The 20,608-nt window shown below is 30.2% G+C and overlaps 1 protein-coding gene across 6 annotated transcripts in view; it reads right to left on the bottom strand.

The window, feature by feature from the left end:
* LOC144844885 (uncharacterized) overlaps positions 1 to 20,608 on the bottom strand; it is a 38,622-nt gene that overhangs the window by 14,083 nt on the left and 3,931 nt on the right. For 4 of the 6 annotated variants that reach the window (XM_078701991.1, XM_078701988.1, XM_078701989.1 and 1 more), the window contains exons 3-7: positions 18,814 to 18,939; positions 14,617 to 14,806; positions 12,310 to 12,411; positions 5,024 to 5,113; positions 3,186 to 3,275 (exon numbers count right to left, since the gene is read on the bottom strand). In XM_078701991.1, the coding sequence (XP_078558117.1) occupies positions 3,186 to 3,275; positions 5,024 to 5,113; positions 12,310 to 12,411; positions 14,617 to 14,806; positions 18,814 to 18,939 (598 nt within the window). The remainder of the gene's footprint in view (positions 1 to 3,185; positions 3,276 to 5,023; positions 5,114 to 12,309; positions 12,412 to 14,616; positions 14,807 to 18,813; positions 18,940 to 20,608) is intronic. The other 2 variants (XM_078701990.1, XM_078701992.1) reach the window with 2 other exon arrangements.

The following is a 20,608-nucleotide window of genomic DNA, read 5'->3' on the forward strand; positions in this document are numbered from 1 at the left end:
ATTCTTTATTATGCAATCTCATTTTCATCTACCATGGTAGTGTTATGTATGAATAAAACAAAATCAACTCCATTCTGTGAACATTATAATAATACTCAGTATTTTAAAATATTATTTTGGAAATCTATGAATAGACTAAATACAAAAACTATCGCTATTATTTAGGCATGAAATGCCACACTCCTAAGAGGAAGAACCTGAATAAATTACAAAAACACTAGAAAAAAACAAACCCCTACACAATGAAATGAATTAGCATTTATTATCATATTCACAATATGGAAAAAAAAAAAGAACCGTAAATGGCATTGGACGATGTCTGATTATAATATTGGTTCCTTTGTGTATGGCTTTCTTTGTTATGGTTATTAACATTTTGAATGAACAGAGGAAGTGAAAAGCTGGTTTTGTATTTTTGAATAATATTTTAAAAGATTTCTTTTGAAAATCCCTAATTTTCACTGACTATATTTATTTTTATTTTATGAAAATTATATATTTCTAAACCATTTTTACTGGTTATAGATTCAATTTTATATTTTAAAACAAAAATAAATTGCACTAATTTTAGCCTTTTGTGAAGCACATATTAATTACCCTTGCAAATATAAATCAATTAAATAATTATTGTTGGTATTTTTGGTAAATAGACACTGAATTAAAACTCCGAATTTGACGGTACACAACACCATATGTTTAATGTCTAACATGTTGAATGTCAGAATTGTATGCAATAAATAAAATTGTAGAAAATGTTAGGTGGGAATGGGGAGGGATAGAGAATAGAGAATAAGGTTAGGTGTAAGGACAATAAGCAAATTCATTTTAAGAAATAATTAAACGACATGGAGAAAAACACAACAAAGAATTTCTCCATAAGGGTGTACTACAGTATTGTACTGATAAATTATTCATAACATGTAGAATTTGTTAATGGCCTCACGCAAGACAGAAATAAAGCATAAAAAGGCAGCTATAAATTAAATTGAATGTCCGACATATTGAAATAAATCCATATGCTGAGATAAAATTAAATTAAAATATGAAGCTTTATATTCATATTTCACTTTATCATCCAAATATTATTTTCATAGCAGATCAATTTACCTAGATATGTAATTAATAATTGACTGCCGTATCAATAGGATCTTATGTAATTATGGATATGGTGAAATGATATGTTTCTCTCATAAAATACATTAATAACTTACTGTATATGTTCTAAGAATAGGTTTACCTAGAAAAACAACTTTGAATTAAAAACAACCCATGAATACATAATCCTATAAATGATTCACAAACCTACAATCAAGACATAATTATAATAAATTACAACAGGTGTTTATTAAGCTTTCTAAAGAAAGAACTAAATTTGCTTTCTCTTGCTCTTTCCTGACAAAATCTTTCTCAGAAAAGAACTCTATCCAACTTAAAATCGCATGGAAGCATACACTCCCCACCCCTCCCCTACTCCAAAACTTTTTTCTCTCTATATATTATTCCATTGCTTTTAGTAAAAATATTCTTAAAAAATAAAAGGTCCAATATATTTAAAGTATGGATATACATACTGTATTGGTAAAAGTCACGCCATCATGATATAGAATTCAATGAAACCTGAGAGGATAGGTAAATCACACTGATTTGTATTTCATTGCTTTGCATAAGTATTAGTTTAAATGTGGGGTGTTCAAAATGTGTGTTATTTTACAAGTATGTTCTTCCCTTGCAGGGGAAAAGGCCTACAGTATGTCAGTTTATCCTGGTAACCTTGGCACGAAATATTACAATTTGATGAACTTTATTATAACAAATAGTGTTAATACATTTAAAGATGATTTCAAATAATAGTATAAGAAAGTAGGTTATAATAAACAATAAAACAATAATTTATAATCTATACTAAAAATGTATCTAATCTATTTAAATTAAAATCAACTGCTTCACAGATTTTGAACATGATTATGGATGAAGTATTAATCAATGATATAATAATCGAAACAACACTATATTTTTTACCTAATTAGCATTAATAACAATTATTAATAAAGAAAGTAAAAATAATACCGGCTGAGGAAATGAACAAATAAAGGAAAGAAGGACAATTATTAGACAAAAGAATAACATTAACAAACTGACCAATGAAAGAGCTTAAAAAGAATGTCATAAAAATTACTGCTGCTAGTAAAGAAAGAAACAAGTTTAGAAATTATCATATATTCGGCTTTACACTATCCTAATCCAGAATATTTATTTTAAAAACAAATTAAATAAAATACAGTATTTTTGCTGGTTAACCTAAAACCACTGATGGTATTATTGGCCCACATAAACATACTTTACCTTGATTTTTACCAAGTGAGTAATCTTTACATAATGATTTTAAAGTATGATTCACTACCATATTGTGTTTTTAATAGACAAGGGATAGTCATGAAAAAAAAGTCAGCCATAGAGAATAAAGAAGTTACATAATATTACAAATGTTTTGGCACAAATACAAATTATAATATGATACTGTAAAATATATTATTCTTTTTATTCTCTCACCCTGTGTGAGTGGCCGAGAGGTTAAGACAGTGGAACCATACCGTAATCCATAGTAATAATATTGGCAAGGGTTCAAGGATTATTCATTCCATGATTCTGGTAGTATTGTATAACATGTCTTCTCGGATAAGGACTATACTGTATGTCCAGTGTATGTCCAGTGTACACAAAATGTTTATGAAACCTAATTATAGTACAACATCTTTATAGATGTGCTTTCACACACAGCCACTGTTGTATTCAGGAAGCTGACTGCACTGACATGATGTGACGTAACCCTTTACGGGAGAATCATAGTTGAAAAATGTTAACATCTTACTCCAGGTATACACCAACGTATTCATTATGTAAATCGCCTTTGAATATTAAATGAATATTATTATATCATTATCATATGTACCCCATTAGCTATCTTTATTGTCCATATAATAACCATAAAGACATGATAACTAGGTTCACAGTTTACACAGTAGGATTACTAAAGCCTTCAAAGTGAGAGTGTGCCCTGTGCAACAATTAATCACAACTCCTTGACAAATTTATTTTGACGTATTCTACAATTCAAGACATAAACTAGACACATTGACGTAATAATAACAAAGAACATGTGCAGAGAATAGAATGCTATGACTTACAATGATGGGAAGATCGGCTTGTACGCCAACGTCTCGTTTTGGAACTTGGTTACGGTTACTCAACTCCGTCTGTGCTGTCTGGAACTCTAACTGTGAAAAGAAAAACAGTAACATGATAATTTACAGTAGTTTTCGGAACACTTTTGTTTATTTTAAAGTATAACTTTACTAAACATTACTTGGTGAGTATTGAATTCAATGGGAAGACTATAAAATACTGTGGAATGCAATTTTCTTATTGTCTAGTTGATTGTTTAGGTAAATCGAAATAAATTGATCTCATCAGTCGTGAATGAACAACTTGGCCCCGTATAACAAAATAGATTTTTCAAATTGAGATTTTTAACACTTTCATTCTTTCCAGTTTATATTTTTCACATTTTCCATAATGTTAATCTAAAAGATGTGGGCCCAAAAGCTCTGTCTACACTATCAAACTACAGTAATTTGACAAAGAAAGTGTGATTATCTCAAATATGGTTGTGATATGCCCAAATATGGTATCAGTATGTCCATATGGGCACATCACATTTTTTTTCACATGAAGTTTGATAATGTAGACAGAGCTTAACATGTTCTAGGACTAGCTCAGCAACCATGTGACATGCTTTTGTGTATGCATGTGATAACAATTTGGTGATGAAAAGTATATGCACCAACATTTTGAGAGGTTCAATCGGGAACCATAACCATTGGATTTAAATATTTTATGTTGTACTGTACAGTCTAAACTAAAATGTTACAATGTTTACAATCTTTTATTCATTTGATTTCTTAATTAATTTACCAAGCAAACAGAGATCAAAGCTTCACAAAAACAAATAAATAAATCAAAAACCTGAATTATATGTATAAATCTTATGTGAACAGACACTTGTGTGTCTTACCTAATAGATGAAATATTTCATTACATTGTATCTTTTAACTTACTAAGCAACAATACAACTAATTATTTTAGATTTTGTGAAATCTAAAGTGCTTTAGAAGCAATGCTAATGCATACTATATTCTCTTGACGACAACATGTCTGTTAGCACAGACTAAAAATGCCTGCTAATCTCATCAAGGTAGTGTAGTAATATAGTACAGTATATAGAAAATTAATACACTTTCAAAACCAGAATACACATTTCAAACGATTAGCTTATAATACTGTATTTTATTTACATACACTACAGGTACAGATAGCAAGGTATATGAACTTTAAAATGTGAATTCATGTTAAATTCAATCATAAATGTTTATATGTAACGCACCATACTTATTTGGTATACAGTACAGTATACTCACAAACTGACTTTATTTTGTTGCTCTAAAGGATTATGATTTTACTATCAGATTGATATAGGAAAAGTCCACACTAAGGTATACTTTCCATTGAAACCAACCATGCAGGTTTAAGGCCTATCCTCTATATTTTGTTTTCTTGAGTACTATAAACCTATCCTGAGGTAAGCCCATTCTTGTTTTTATGTATGTTTTTTTTTTGCATACACATCCAATAGCAAATTTACTCCCAATTTTAGGATAAGGGGATGTAAAGAGTGGAGTATTTAAACAGTCATGAGATACTGTACATTGACATTTATTGTATGTGAAAAATCATAGTGGATCCCTGTTTTACAGAATGGCCCAGATACAACCCTGGCACTATATTACTAGGATTGAACCACGGACCTTGGGATTGAAAGACAAGCATGTTAACCACCAAGCTACAGTTCCACTACAATATTATATACCTAGTCATTTTCATAGCCAGGTGGGTTGAATTATTAAATATAATGTTTGCTTTGTAGTGATGTACGACAGTATAGTAATGAATGCAATAGGAAGCCTACCAGTTCACCATGTAATCTTCCCACTGTCTTGTCAGTCTCTTCAATTAATCTCTTCATTGAGGTTATTTCAGTTTTTAGTTGAACATTTTCCTGAAATATAAAATTATAATAAATTTTAGCATAATTTATCTACCTGTGGGTCTCTTAAATTATTACGAAATTTAAACAATATACAAAAATAGATTCATGATTCTATTTTTTTTTTATCTGTACCCATCCTGACCAGTATAACTGGTATTTGTTTAAGTATGCATCTTTGAACATTTATCAAATTAATTTATCATCTCAATTAACAATTTCACACCAAAACTAACCCATCCAAATATTTAATTGTTAAAAGAGGATTAATAATATGTTTATTTATTTACACAATACAGTACCAACACAACCTTTGGCAAATTATATATTTATGTAAGAAAACAGAAGCTTTAGAAGAGACAATTAATTTATTAGTTATATTTAATAGTTTTTTTTCCAATAAAATGTGTTGCATTATAGGGGCATTCCACAGTATTTGGTCCGTGGGTTGAAAAATTTCATTTACTGATTTTGATGTAACTTTCGGCCATTTCTCAAAGTAGACATGTTGAAGTTTATTAAATAACATTTTTTTTATTTTTCTGATATTTATTTTTTAAGTTATTGAATATTAAATATGAAAATACCATATTTGACGTTACGGACGGGACATTTGAAAATCCTATTTATTTCATAAACTATGCATCTTATTACTGTTTTATCAACGGATATAGTTACTTTATGTCTCAATAATACATAATCAAGTATTCAATTAAAATTTTGTTGTTTATTAATTTCATACATGCACTTCAAATTCATAAATGTCCCGTCCGCGACGTTTTAGGTGGTTTTTTTACATTTATTTTAAAAGTAATTATGCAAAAATCTTAATATTTCATTTTCTCCTCCTGAGGACTATATCTCATTAGATTATGAACACATTTTTTGAAAATTTTATATTTTGATGAAAATATCATATTTCAAAAATATATTGTTACGGACGGGACATTTTTGTTACGGACGGGACATATCATTTAAATCCTAATTATTTCACAAACCATGAATCATTTAAACATTTTTTTGCCAGATATAGTTACTCTATGTCCCTATTGTACATAGTCAAGCATTTTATAACACATATTTTGTTTATTAAATTTCATATATGCATTTCAAAATTCATAATTGTCCAGTCCGCGACATTTTAATAGGAGTTTTGGAGTATTTTTCAAATATCAGTTAAAAGTATTGATGCCACAATTTAATATTTTGTTTTCTACTTTTAAGAACTGTATGCAATACATTATAAACAAATATTTTGAAACTTTTGGTAAAAATATCATATTTCAAAAAATTTATTGATGATATAGTCATAGGAACGAGACAGAAATTTGTGTTACGGATGGGACATTTAAATCCTTTTCATTTCATAAAACCATGCACCTTGTTAAAATTTTTCCACATAAATATACTGTAGTTTTTATTTCACAGTAAGCTCCAATTGTTCATAATCAGGTATTTTATTAAAATTTATTAATTTCATACTTGCATTTCAAAATTCATAATTGTTACTGTAATTCTGACATGACGATTGGGTTTTTCCTAACTTGTGTTTATTGAAGTAATGGTTCCAACATTTTTATTTTTATTCTTAATTTTAAATCTTAATTTTTAACTCCTAAGGATATTAAATTGCAACAGATTTAAACAAGTTTTTTAAAACTTGTATTTTTTTATATAAAAAAAAACATTACTATCCAAATTTTTTTAATGTTACGGATAGGACATTTTTGTTATGGATGGGATGGCATTATTTTGTTATGGATGGGATGGCATTATTTTGTTATGGATGGGATGGCATTAAAAAGTGTTTTTGTACTGTAGGCTGAAAAGTACTGTACAAGGTGTTAACTGTTGTTTATTAATCACAAAACATTGTGGTCTGTATTTAAAACAACAATCCACAAAAGAACAATACCTAAATCCAAAACAACATGACCAGTATGAATGGGAGTATTGGGTGTGGTCATCACTTTTTAGATTTCATTCTTTATGAATTTGCAACCAAGAACCCTTAAAAAATAAATTACTAAATAATTAAGATTTAATTTTAATAGAAGTAGGTCTACAGTAATATTAAATCCAAGCAAGGATAGAAGAAAATTTCAGATAGAATTTGGATCCACTAAAAAATTCAGACGTCAAATGCCAATTCTTAAAGTTTCGCCTTAAATGTGTTAATAGCTTGAAGTCTTGTTTAATATGCCAAGCATAACTTTTAAATTAGTGTAAATAAATATTTTGATAACATTTAACAAAATTGCTTCTCTTTATAACTCTTTGAATAATTAATTTTATAAATAATATTTCATATTTATGAATATTAATATTTCCACTTGACATAAGCTTTTAAACAGTGTTTCAAAGGTTGAATTATATTTTAATTTGCAAACAAAAAATTACATTGATGTAAAAAACTTATTTTTTTATTTTTTTAATAGCAAAATCATACAATTTTTTACCCCGGACAAAAGTGTCCCGTCCGCGACGTTACAAATGTCCCGTCCGTAACGACATATAAATCACATTTATTAATAAATTTGCAGTTAAAATTTTATAATTAATATTCAGTTATCTAAAACAACTATCTGGCAACATAATAATACAAAACAAATTTTAAAATCTCTTTTAAATGAGGAGAAATATTACAATACGTAAACCTTCTCAAAAGTCATGTCCATTTGCCGTCCTGTCCGCGACGCATACAATTTTCATAATAACATTTTTTTTGTAGAGTCGTTTTTCTTTTTTTGACTTTCATAATAAACATTGGCCATATATGTATACATTTATTCTACTTTGAATCTTGTATTCTTTTTTATTTCTAAGATATGTCTAGTTATATTCTCAAAAATGTCCCGTCCGTAACAAAAAAATACTGTGGAATGCCCCTATAGTTAAATGTTTTACATCGTCTAGCAAAACCTCTTGAGTTTATACTTACACAAAACAGAGATGTTGACACTGTGTGTGTAAAACCAAGGCAATCAGGATGCTGAGCTTTGGAGATCAAAGGGTTTATCTATGGCTGTGACACAATCAGTTCCACGCCCCTTAACTAACACTTCGTCGTCGCGGAGAATATGTAAAAATAGTACTTTTGGTATTTGTCGCAGCCATACATAAGATCAAAGGATTGTTACAAGTTCCTATCTTGGCAAGGCAAGCTCAGTGTCCTGTTGTTAGATTGCCTTGTTTAAACTTCAGAGTTTGCTAGGCGATGTGAAAGCCTTATTAGCTTTATTTAAATATTAAAGTTCTGTTCTTGTTTTATGATTTGAAAGGACTATTGTACTACTGTAATAAAATTATTTTCAATTGAATACTGAATACTAAAACTATTTTAGTATAAATAGAGAAAAATACTTTCTAAATCTAATTGTGTTTTAAAATACAAATTACTTACTCAAGACAATTCAACACTAATTAAAAACATTTACAGAAAACATTTCCATCTGGAGTGCAAATCGATCTAAAGCCTGATTTTATCGGTGCATAACACCGAGTAAACTTCCAGTATTAGTATCTAGAGGGTGTTTGATAATTGCATTAGTGACGTCATTAAATTAGGTGTCTCAAAAACCTTGTCGGCAACTTTTGATTGTTGAATTATACGAACTAGACTTCCGAAAATCTCATTATTGCATTGATTTTGTCAAGCTTTATCAAGCTATGATATTCATTCAATATTTGGGAGGTAAATTAAAATATCATGATTAACTCAATCATTTCTAAATAAAACTCTTACGTAGTAAATATTTTCTTATTTAACGATCAGTTTTCACAATTAATTTAAGGAGTAAATATTTTCTTATTTAGTGAAAATTGTTCTCAATTAATATAAGGGCAAACAGAGAACTGTAAACGCCCAGCAATTATATTTATTCCGCTAAATGAAGATATGCAACATTTAATATATGCTTTCACTGTTTATAATAAAGTTGGATATAATTATGATTGAATGGTTTGAAGACTATAACCTTTAGATGACATCTACTAAACCAAAGAACTTCATAACAACACCTAAGGAATAATATTGAAGGACGATTATAATAAGCTGTAGGTTTGTAGTGTTGTTTAATGCAGTGAGAGAGTGCAGAATATGACTGTGAAACACAGTGTACGCTTCAAGTGATTGCATATCACCTTCCGCTATCATACGTCGGTTGTCGACGGCAGCTTGCTTCGATGAGTATTGATTTTAGGTTGCGTTTCAATCGTTGACCTATCTTTTAATGCCGAGGTTGTTGTTGAATCATTATAAATATGAAAATGATTTTTTGACTCAATCAAATATAATAACACAAAGAGACAATTGAAAGCAATTAATATTCTCAGAAAACCAAAACAATATCTTATGTAATAATGAACATCCTATCACATGGTATAAAAACACAATCCCAAAAAGAGGTTTAACTTGAATCTAAATATGTTTTTTTTTTTGCAATATTCTATTTTCTTCATAATAAAAATAATCTCTACTCTATCAAAGATTTGGTAAAATCAATGACTAGTTAACTAATTTAACTAATAACTTTGAGTCATAACATAGGTACACGGTGAGGAAATGGCGGCTATACATGTAGTTATTGCATTACCTTTATGATCAGAGGTGAAATTAGACAAAGGTCTTTATTTCTTATCAAATCTAAACAGATGTAAGGGCCTAATAGAAGCTACTGTACCTCATCAATTACAAATACAGTACAAATATTTTCAGTATCAATTACTGTATGCTTCCAGTATACAATGTTTTTTTTAAATTTGTCTTTTTGTTAAAAACATTGAGTATTTTGGGGAATAACCAGTGTTTAATGCATTCTGTTGAATGAAATATTTTACAAAAAATGAAAAATGAAAGGAAAATTAAAAATGAAAATACTATTTAAATTTAAAATTAAACTAAAATGAACAATTATAAAAACTGTGTTATAAGATAGAATGATAAGCCTTGATATAATTGTTAACAACTGGATAACATTTTTATGATGAGTGATTTTGCATAAAAGTTTATTTTTGTGTTGATGTGTTTAATTTTATCTATTTTTATTATATAAAATGTTTTTTAAATAAATGATGCAATTGCACTGTATTGCTTTTACTTTCATATTGCAATGATTGTTACTCAGAAATATGGGATTTCAGTCATTTTCCTTTGGATTACAATTAATACTACTGAAAACCTATATTATAAGCTAAAACAAATTGTACAGCTTCTTTCTCCATACACACAGTTTCATTCAAACTCAATTAAGGTTTTATCAGATACGTAAATATACAAGTTATTGGCACGTACTGTATGTCCTTAATGACATTAGCAAACCTGCTGGACAGGTTGTGATCCGTAAAAAGGCATTTTTTAGGATACGATCTGAGCTTATTATACCACACCATGATTGAGGAGAAAAGAGACACAAAAACTAAAAACTTCGTGGTAGAGCTTTGGAGCATGTCAAGTTTTAAGAAAAAGATCTCCAAATTAATTCATTAATCATTACGACATAGGGCATTCCGCGGATCATATGCATGTCACACTGATATGCCATATCAATCAATTCATATTTTTTTAGGCAATGCTAATATGGTACACACGCCGATTCGGGATGAAGTTTAAAAACCTGTTTTTGTTTTTTGTACTGTCTCTCTCAACTATGAGTCATTTTTTCTTATTGACATATTATTTTGAACGTATGGCCATTTCACACATGGATGATAATGAAAAGGGCGATGACCCAGGACAGAATACATACAATTACATTTAAGATATTAGGAGTTACCACAATATTGTCAAATGAATGCCATCATTTTCATATTTAGAAATTCATATTTAATGTACAAAAGTATTTTTAAAAAAAAACAGAAATTTCGTGAGAAAAACCACTTCCAGTGACTAATTCTGAAATAACACAAAGGACGAAAAAAATGTGGTACAAAAATCAAATCCATGACACCGAAAATGGATGCATCGCTGTGTATAACGGGGTAGATTTGTGCTGGACAGTACCAAAAATTGTTGGTTTTAAATAGTGAAATAATGATTTAGTTAGAATGGGATTGCATATCCCTGGGATCATTGGTGAAAAAAATTAACTACAGTACAGTAAGCTTACATGTATTTTTTCTCATTGGGAGTTATTAAGTACAGTTAATATTACAGCTTGGTTCGTTTGGTTAAACAGACCTGTGTGTACTGAAGATTTTTCAATCACTTGGCTAACTTTACATTCTGAAGACTATTGTATCTGTTTAAGTTATCATCGGAGGTATCTCTAAAATCTATCAGAGCTATAGAAGTACAACAGAGGTGTCGGACTCGAATATGAATAGGATCTGTTCTATGCACGCTTGGCTTAACACTATAGTGTGTGTCTACAAAGCTATTGAATGCATAAGTTTGAAAAAGTTACAGCCATAAAACATTCAAGTGTGTTCAAAGTTTGCTACCCACCCTAACAATAAAACTTTAATAACAGGAAGAAGAAAACAAAGCAAAAGACAAACAAATAAAAAACAATAAGTTGGCCAGCCTCAGAGGTTCACCAGTGAATTCAAGTTGAACTCAGCCAAAAAAAAAGCCTTGGCCCTTTCCATAAGTTTTGTGTTTTACAACATAAAAACAAAAGTTCAAAATAGTTAAACTCATGCTATAGTGACGATGATTAAAGAAGTCTACAAATAGGACATATCTATAATTGGGGCCATTATTTCCATGGGTCATAGCCTTGTGGTAGACCACTGTACATATATAATAGGGACTTTAGATTTGAGTGAACCTTTAGATTTGAGTGACCCTTTAGATTTGAGTGAACCTTTAGATTAAGTGGACATTTACATTGACGTGCCCGTGAACGTATGCCGTAATGACATTGGGATCTGACCATGTAATCTATGAAACTGAAATGTACTTTACTACATTCTCAGAACATCATCGCGTGATCATTCTCCACCATGATTTTGGTAAACTTAACAGTGTTATGACATCATACATCCACTCGTACTCATGTCAGTCGACGTGCCAGTTGACTTGCACATGCGCATATCATAAAATGATGTCATAGGGTAGCAGTCGATATAGTGGACTTGCAAATCTAAAAGTCCCTAATAGTTCATGTTAATTGAGACTTAACATCACTTACCTGAAAAAGATCCACAATGCAACCCTGGTCAAGCAAGCATGCATTTCACTTTGAAATGAATTAAATGTAATGTACCTGTTTACTCACCTGGGTGAGGTCTACAAGGATGTTATCTTGTCCTAGCATGGGGTTGGCTGTTGTTACGGGGCTTGTAGGTAGACTTCCAGTCATAGCATTCTGAAATAAACACAAATTAGCATACAAATCAATTTGTAACAAATTTAAAATATAATAGATATAACTGCTTTAGCAAAAGATTCAATGTAGCTGGCCTAAAATGTTCCAGAAAAGTTTGTCTTCATAATACATTTTGTGGAAAATTTCTGGTTTTCACTATGGTTCTTGATAATGATGTCATCATCATTGCTACCATCATCCATGTCATATCATCCACATCATGGAACCCTATGTGGAAGTCTTCATTCATCATTGCATTGTATCTTCATCAATGTGTTAATCATCAAAATCAAAATTATCTTGTATTGTATTGTGGTAATTTATTCATCCAACAATTCTCCGGCAGTGCATTATTTACTTTTTTCAAAACTTTTTTACTGAAATTTTTTTTTAAATAACTTTTAAATATTGTCTGTACTGTATTGTCTATTGTTTTAAAAATCATTTAAGTATTTCAAACTGCAGTGTATTATTAACAACAAAGAATTTTATTTTTATGAATTTAGACCCATAAAAAAATGAATTGAATCAAATTTCATTAAAGCTTTAATACTGTATGTCAACATATTCCATGCTGATAAATTAAAAAACATGAACAACCATTGAGTGATGTCTAAAGTACATTCATTAATGAACAACATCAATTTGATATCAGGTGACTGATAATGAAAACGGCAGTGAATGTGCAGTATAAAAATCAAGGCGTGAACATCTTTCATGTTGATAATTACATTGAGTAAAAAACTACTGAGTGATGATAGAAGTAGCTATTACATTTATTCATGTTTTTGGCACTAATGCAATGATATTCAGACAGATACTTAATTATTAAAAAGAGCATGAGTACAGTAGTACATGTTGAATGCCAATTTCATAAATCTGTTTTCAGATGACAGAATCATAAATTGTGAATATAGACAAACAAATTAATAGCACTCAGTAGATTTTGCATATTCACACAATTGGTTTTTGTCTGATCATTTGTCAACAATAGTGAAATAATTTAACTTTAAAATGTAAAATGGACATAAAAATTTCAACAAAAAAATTGATACGTAATCAGCCTGCAATTGTCATTGTAATAATTATTATTTTCAATATGTTAATTGGTAAACACATTATAATATACTACTTCATTGCTGAAAAATTAATCATAATTGAAAGATCATAGAATATTGTCTCAATAAATAAACCATCTGGAGGAATGATGCTAAATTTAGATTTGATGAATGTACCATAATAAGATGATCCCTAAACACATGGTATAAGTTTGAATAGGAAATGACATCACAAAATAATATGAATTCACCAGGAAGCAATAGAATATTGAATGGTTTTCGCTCTGTTTAGACTACTGTATGTGACCTGGTAAATATAATGTAAACTGAAGGAAAATAGTATATGTTCTGTACTGTAACTTTAACTTTAAATATTACCGTTACCTCACTTTAGAACACGAAATTATGCTGACATTGGTGGGTGGGACTATATCCTCTGTTAAAAAATCCTACCCTCCTAGAACACAAAATCAGGCCAACTGTGGTGGGTGGGACTATAAACTCTGTTATAATCCCACCCTCCTAGAACACAAGATTGGGCTGACTTTGGTGGGTGGGACTACTGTATATACCCAGAGAAAGCCTGGTTCAGCAAAAAAAATTATTGGTAAGCATTTCTTGTAAAAAGTCAGAACTGGCTATAGAGAGGCCTACATCTAGGACTATATACCTGTTTGTGAAATCAGACATAAAGTGGAGGGTGGTATTAGACCCGAGGATATACGGTATTGATACTACAAGCCAGATGAAATTATTTGCACATAAACTGTGTAAAATGTGTTGCAGTACACCTCCTACTATCAAAAACTTGCGTTCACATGGATGAAAAGACTGCAAATCGTATGTTAAGTAGCCTGTTCACACTAACGCTAGGTAACTTTATTTTAAGAAAGTTTGGAGACAAGTCTCCCAGAGTCCAGATAAATTAGTGTCTGGAAGGACCACTAAACTCAATCTGATGTACAACTTTAACATGTAATCACAACTTTGGTTGCTTATCGTTTTTGACCGAATACAATGCCATGCTCAAGTACTGTATAATCCCACAATCTAATTTAGGCTAAAATTAGACAGGCTCCTGAGACTACTGTATATTTGGTCATATTAGCAATACTACTAATATTTAAAAAATTACATTAAAGCTTACATTATTATCCTGAATAACGCGTTTTAATTTAAACAACATCGTCTTCATGTTTGTCATGTCCTGCATTAAATGGCGGAATGTATTGGCATCCATGGTTACCTCCTCGTCCGACGTAAACGATAACTGCGACGTTAGGTTTAGATGCAGACTTCTGTTAAGTCGGCTGAATCCCACATGGTTCTCCTTTGATCTATAAAAAACATATTTATTTTTAACCGACAAGCATAAACCAACTTTAGATACTCTATGGCGGGCTTGGAAGGAGGAGTAAGGCATTCTTAAGGAACTATGCTGGATTAGGTTTTAGGCAATTCCTCAAGATAAAGTCCTTAATCATAAAATTTTGTATAAAACCTTCCAGAAATCCCCCATTTCACATTATATATTGAATATCCTCTATTTCGCACTGCTGAATTCATTCTCTATTATTACTGTTAGAAATTTTCTATTTCAAAAGCAGTTTTGAAAATATAAAAAATATGTATACAGTAGAAATTTTAAAACATTATACAGTACAGTACATCCCACATAATATACATTTTATTTTTCAGTGAAATTAAACTAAATCTTCGTAACTTTATCTGTAAAATCAAAAAATATCATTAATTAAAAAAATAGTACAAAATATCAAATATTTCTTACTAAAAATATGAATGATTATTTTGAAAACAATAATTATGCTAATAAGAACAGGACTTACAAACAGCAGATATCCAACTCTGTACTAATTAGGACCATTGAAATTTAAGTATGCTACCATGGAAACATGGTAATCACATCGTGATCAATACACATTGATAAAATATCAAAATTGACATCAAATATGGAAATATGAACAATAGGCCCTTATCCAATCACAAACCTGAAAAGATGGATGACGGTAGTGTTACGAAGAAATTAATTATCACAATGTATGACGCAAGAGAAATGTAGAGGAAAATGTCCACGTATCTATTGTACAAAACGAGAAATACAGCGTACAGAGTGATACAGTAATATACACAATACGATGACATTTAGTTTACCAACATCAAGAAAATTGTATTCGTTGAAATTAAACTGGGAAACCCGAGGCTACGATGAAACAAAACGTGGATAAGTAATTGATATGCAATGAAGCATAACTAATGTTTATTTTGGAGAGAATCGAATGATCCAAACACAACACCCACGAGTCTGTTTATATTATCATCTAATTTTAATTCAATTCTTTATATCGTAATCACGTCAAATGTGTTCCTTGACCATCATAATCATGTTTAATAATACTTTTATTCAATTCATAATTTAATGTCAATGATATTAATAGTAATCTTTTTATTGTAATACACAGTATTTATTAAATTAATTTTGTTCATGTACTGTAGTAGTACTGCATCATGGTGATGAAAAGAAAATTTAAAAGACACGGTACTGTAAATAAAATTTACAGTGGTAACTGTTACCAAAAAATAAAAATGAAATTTTGTATTATATAGTACAGTATCTCATAATACTGTTTTTGATGTTCAGGTACTGTATTGTACTGTAGTCCTCCATTAGGTAATGGTGAAATAAATCACAAGTTTAGAATTCAACATTTAAACATTGTATGACTGCCAAGTCTAATCAATTTGAACTTGTCATGTTTTAACTGTCTCACTTTGTAAAATAATATACCCCTCGTGACACTGACACGATTCAGGGGACACCCATATTAAGGGCAGACCCACTCTTGAAACGAACCAGGGACAATAAAAACACAAGATCCCTATACACTTACTATCCTGTGTCCTGTTAATGGGGCTCTAGCCTAATGTATCTGAACACAGAGTTAGGAAGACACAAGATGGGATTATTCCTGAGGACCAAATTGTAGAAATGTATGGATATTTTGTACTAAATGCTTTACCTGGTAATATACAGTACTATAAACGCCTAATGGAATTAAATACGTTCTAATAGCCACTGTTTGTTTTCAATTAAACGTTGTGTATTATCTTTCTTGTTGACTACACCAAAGTGAACAAGCTGTGATAATCAAAACATGACGTCTTTTAATAGGATTTATTGCATACACAACAATATGACACTAATGGTGTTAAGAGATTTTTAAAAGTTAAAATCACTGTTTATACTAGTGTGTTTAGTTAAAGAATGGTTTTCACACGTTGAGAGTGTAAATTCTCACAACTGTGCAGGTACTGTGTATTGAGATCGGTGACATTGGCAGGCAGGTTGTATTTATAGTAAATTTGGTAACCAGGGCAGTATGAAACATATTGATTTGTCAGTAGACTACTGGGTAATACTGTCATAGTGGAATACTATGACCACACAGTTAATTTACATGTAAAGCTCCTGTATACAGTGAATAATAATATGCACATTTTTGCGAATATTATGGACAATATTTTAACAAAATCAAACTATACAGTTGTTACTGTGTAATAATATCAGATTGATTTAGAAATAAGGCAAAATATCTAAAAAGAAACGTGCTATGTACTCACTTCATACTTTAATATGTACACCCACAATCATGGACTACTTTTTTAGGACCACAAAAATCAACCTTTGTTCATAGGCCTACAGTGATTATTGATACTATAGACTTTGCATAGTAATTTTATTGATAATGTGATACTATTGTCACGTTTAAATGTTATGAATTCAATAACATTAACATCATTATTTATTCAGATTGTGAATCTTTGTATTTAACAAGTGGCCCTAGTGTACATACTATTGACTTTAATTGCATTGTGTTGTATTGTATTCTGCAGAAAGGGTAATAATAACTATACAGTTGCTACTGTACCAATTATTGATTTTCTTTTAATGTTGAATTCTCTACAGTTAAACAACTCACTGTCATAACAGTTCTGGCAAAAAGTTTTTCTAGGCGATTTAAAAGGGGGAATATTGAGGTGAAAGGGTATTAACAGTATTACTATATTATTAGCCCGCAATTGTCACTATTTTGTCTTTAAGGCATAAATTGAACTCTAAACTAAACAACACAGTTCGCTTATTAAGCATTTGCCTGTATTTAAAAATCATGGGAAGAGGAGGCACAATATTGAATATTGGCTTGTTATTGTGTAGAGGTACAGCATAAGAATATAAACCAAATTATTAAAGAATGAACTGTATTGTTATATTAAACAAGTAAAATAACATGAAAAAGGAATGCGAGATATTTAAATCTAACAACAATCCAACAATTGTTTGTTATTGTTGTTCTTCATCCCGATGAACTTAAAACAGGTCAGTAATCAACAGTCAACACAATAGAATTAGATGCATCTCATTGAATGTCTAAATACCATCTACTGTTATTCAATCAGTGTTGGAATACTGTGTCTGTATTCAGGTTTATATACACAGTAGGTATTGTTGAAGGCATAGAATTGTTTTAATGAAGTCGATTCCAAATGACAATAAAAGCTCTGTCTTTCACCCTTCCACTTTAGTTCCTCAATCATGACAAATCCTATCTTTTCAGACAAGAGTCAAATGCGGAAATTATTTCTTTTTAATGAAGCACAAATATCTAATCGAAAATACAGTAGATCAAAATATTTGAATAATATTATAATAGGCCTACCTGTACTGTTCGAATCAACATACTGTGTAAATTTATTATATTAATTTTTTTTTCCTTTTTTTAATGTGTGGAAAATTGAATGCTTTACAATGGTATAGTAACTTGGTATAGTAAGGTACGTGCAAATGCAAAGTGATTCTCAGAGACCCCTGTCTCGACATTGCTCGCTGGACACCTGAAGGACTGTGGCGGGATAAATGTCATCCCGTTCCTTTATTTTACCACAAGTTGTTCAGGATCGTCATAACAATAGAGATGCGGATGGGGATCTCTCGGAGACTAGGCGAAAGGGATTGTGCATAAATGTTATTTAATTTTATATGCATTACACACTGTATTATATGCCAAAAAAAAGAAGAAAAAATGTTGAATTGCTCAGCTATAGCCAGTGGAGCAGTAGCCTTCAACTACGAAGTTTGCTCCTAAATGGAAGAAGAAGAAGATGATGATTGGAATTGAAGAGAGGAGAGCATCAATAAAGATTTAATTTTTTTAGTGGTTAATTTTTTTAGTAGAGAATTGAAGGAAACTTGAATTGAAGAGTTATGTGATTAAAAACGACCAAAAAATAGTATCTATTTTTAGTGGTTTCATTCACTTTTTTTTACCTTTCATTGAAGTTGGTCATATGCTGTGGTTCTTCGAGAATTTTACCATTGGGTGTTGAGTCATAAACTTTAGAGGGCGGTGAAGCTCCCATGGTGATACTCCGAAGCCTTCGGGAGTCTATGACCCTAAAAAGGAAAACATAAACATCAACAAAAAGGAAAAGGAGAGGACAACTTAAGTTTGATTTCTGGGTAATGTTCTGTGATAATAAGATAAAGTTTAAAATTAAACGTAATTAAATCATTTGTCATCTTCTTTTAATTTTTAGTTTATTGTATGTTTTGTAAAGTTCTTCATTTTATAATGAATGTTGAAAATCTATTTATCTTTTTGTTTGTAAATGTGTTTAATGTTAATTTCATTATTATGCTATAACCAAATTAACATTATTCATTATGATTACGGAAATTCATTTACCATGTTTATTGGAAAGTTTATTTAAATATATATAGATCTTGATTAAAAAACAGGAAGGATGTTTTAGATAGCAGTACAGTATCTAACAATCATCTTCTCTAAATATTAATGTCTTTCATTTTTGTCAAGTTTCCTGGAAATATTTGGAAACAAATTTGTTATCACTCTTGAATGAATGAATAAATAAAGGAATAAAGGAATAAAATATCATAATATGTAATATTTTGTTCTGAATTAAAAACTTCAAGTTTCCACTATTTAGGCCTATTAGTTTTCGTTATATCATTATTTTTAAATTATAATCTTATAATGTATTGGTAAATTTATTATAAACCATTGATTTTATAAAGCCATACACACTGAGCAAGCATAACTGTAGTTACAAAATAAACTTTAAATAATCGAAAAAAACCAAATCCATGCTATTTGATAGTGATGATACCACAACATAAAACAGTATTGATAGTATTACTATTAGCTAATAAAAAGTCCTGTGGATTTGATTGCAATAACTTAGAACTTATGAAATAATCATCATACAGTATTAATAGACAAATGAAATGCATTTTCTAAAACAGTATAAAAGGCTATGTTGCTATACAGTACATAAATCGAACATCAAAATAGTATAATTATAAATGCAGTCATCACAACAAATCACATCGTTTAAAACCGCAGCTTACTAAAACCATATGGCGATCCTTCTGTGGCCATCATACACTTTGAAATAACGCAAAATGCAATACATACATAGCCATACTGAATGCTCCTAGCATGCAGTCCCGACACCTAGGTAGTACATCTGATTACATCGGTACATGCGAGACAAGCACTCTCCACCAGGGGTACCTTGTTAGCAAGTTACACTAGGATTTGACAAGCTTGGCCTAGAATTCTAGCTAGACAACAACATGCCTAATGGTGTAACAGCAGCTGCTTACGTACTTTAAGCTATCAAATTTGCATATTATGAAATTATTTTTACGGAGGTTTTAATGTTCGCATTCAAACAGAGCATGTCTATGACAACTTGGTGTAAGAATAATGCACAGGGGAGAAATGTTAAATGTATTCAAGTGTTATAGTACAAATTGATTGTACATTATTTATTCATTTTTCATCAATTTTCTATTTTTAATTTTACTAATCATTTAATCACAAATGTCTCTATCACCATATGTGTGGACTTGAGACAATGGGTTAGCCACTCCTACCCCATATTTGGGATGATTTGACTAATAAACAATGCTTTTATAATTAGAATTCAAGTAGAGTGGGTAAGAATAATTTAATACTTTACTAAATAGACCTACTGTATAGAACAGTTAACATTTCAAGTATGTAGTTTAGTTTACACTACTATTATATTAAGCAAAC

The sequence above is a fragment of the Antedon bifida genome, chromosome 6, assembly GCF_963402885.1.
Source record: "Antedon bifida chromosome 6, ecAntBifi1.1, whole genome shotgun sequence".
Taxonomy (NCBI): Eukaryota; Metazoa; Echinodermata; class Crinoidea; order Comatulida; family Antedonidae; genus Antedon; species Antedon bifida.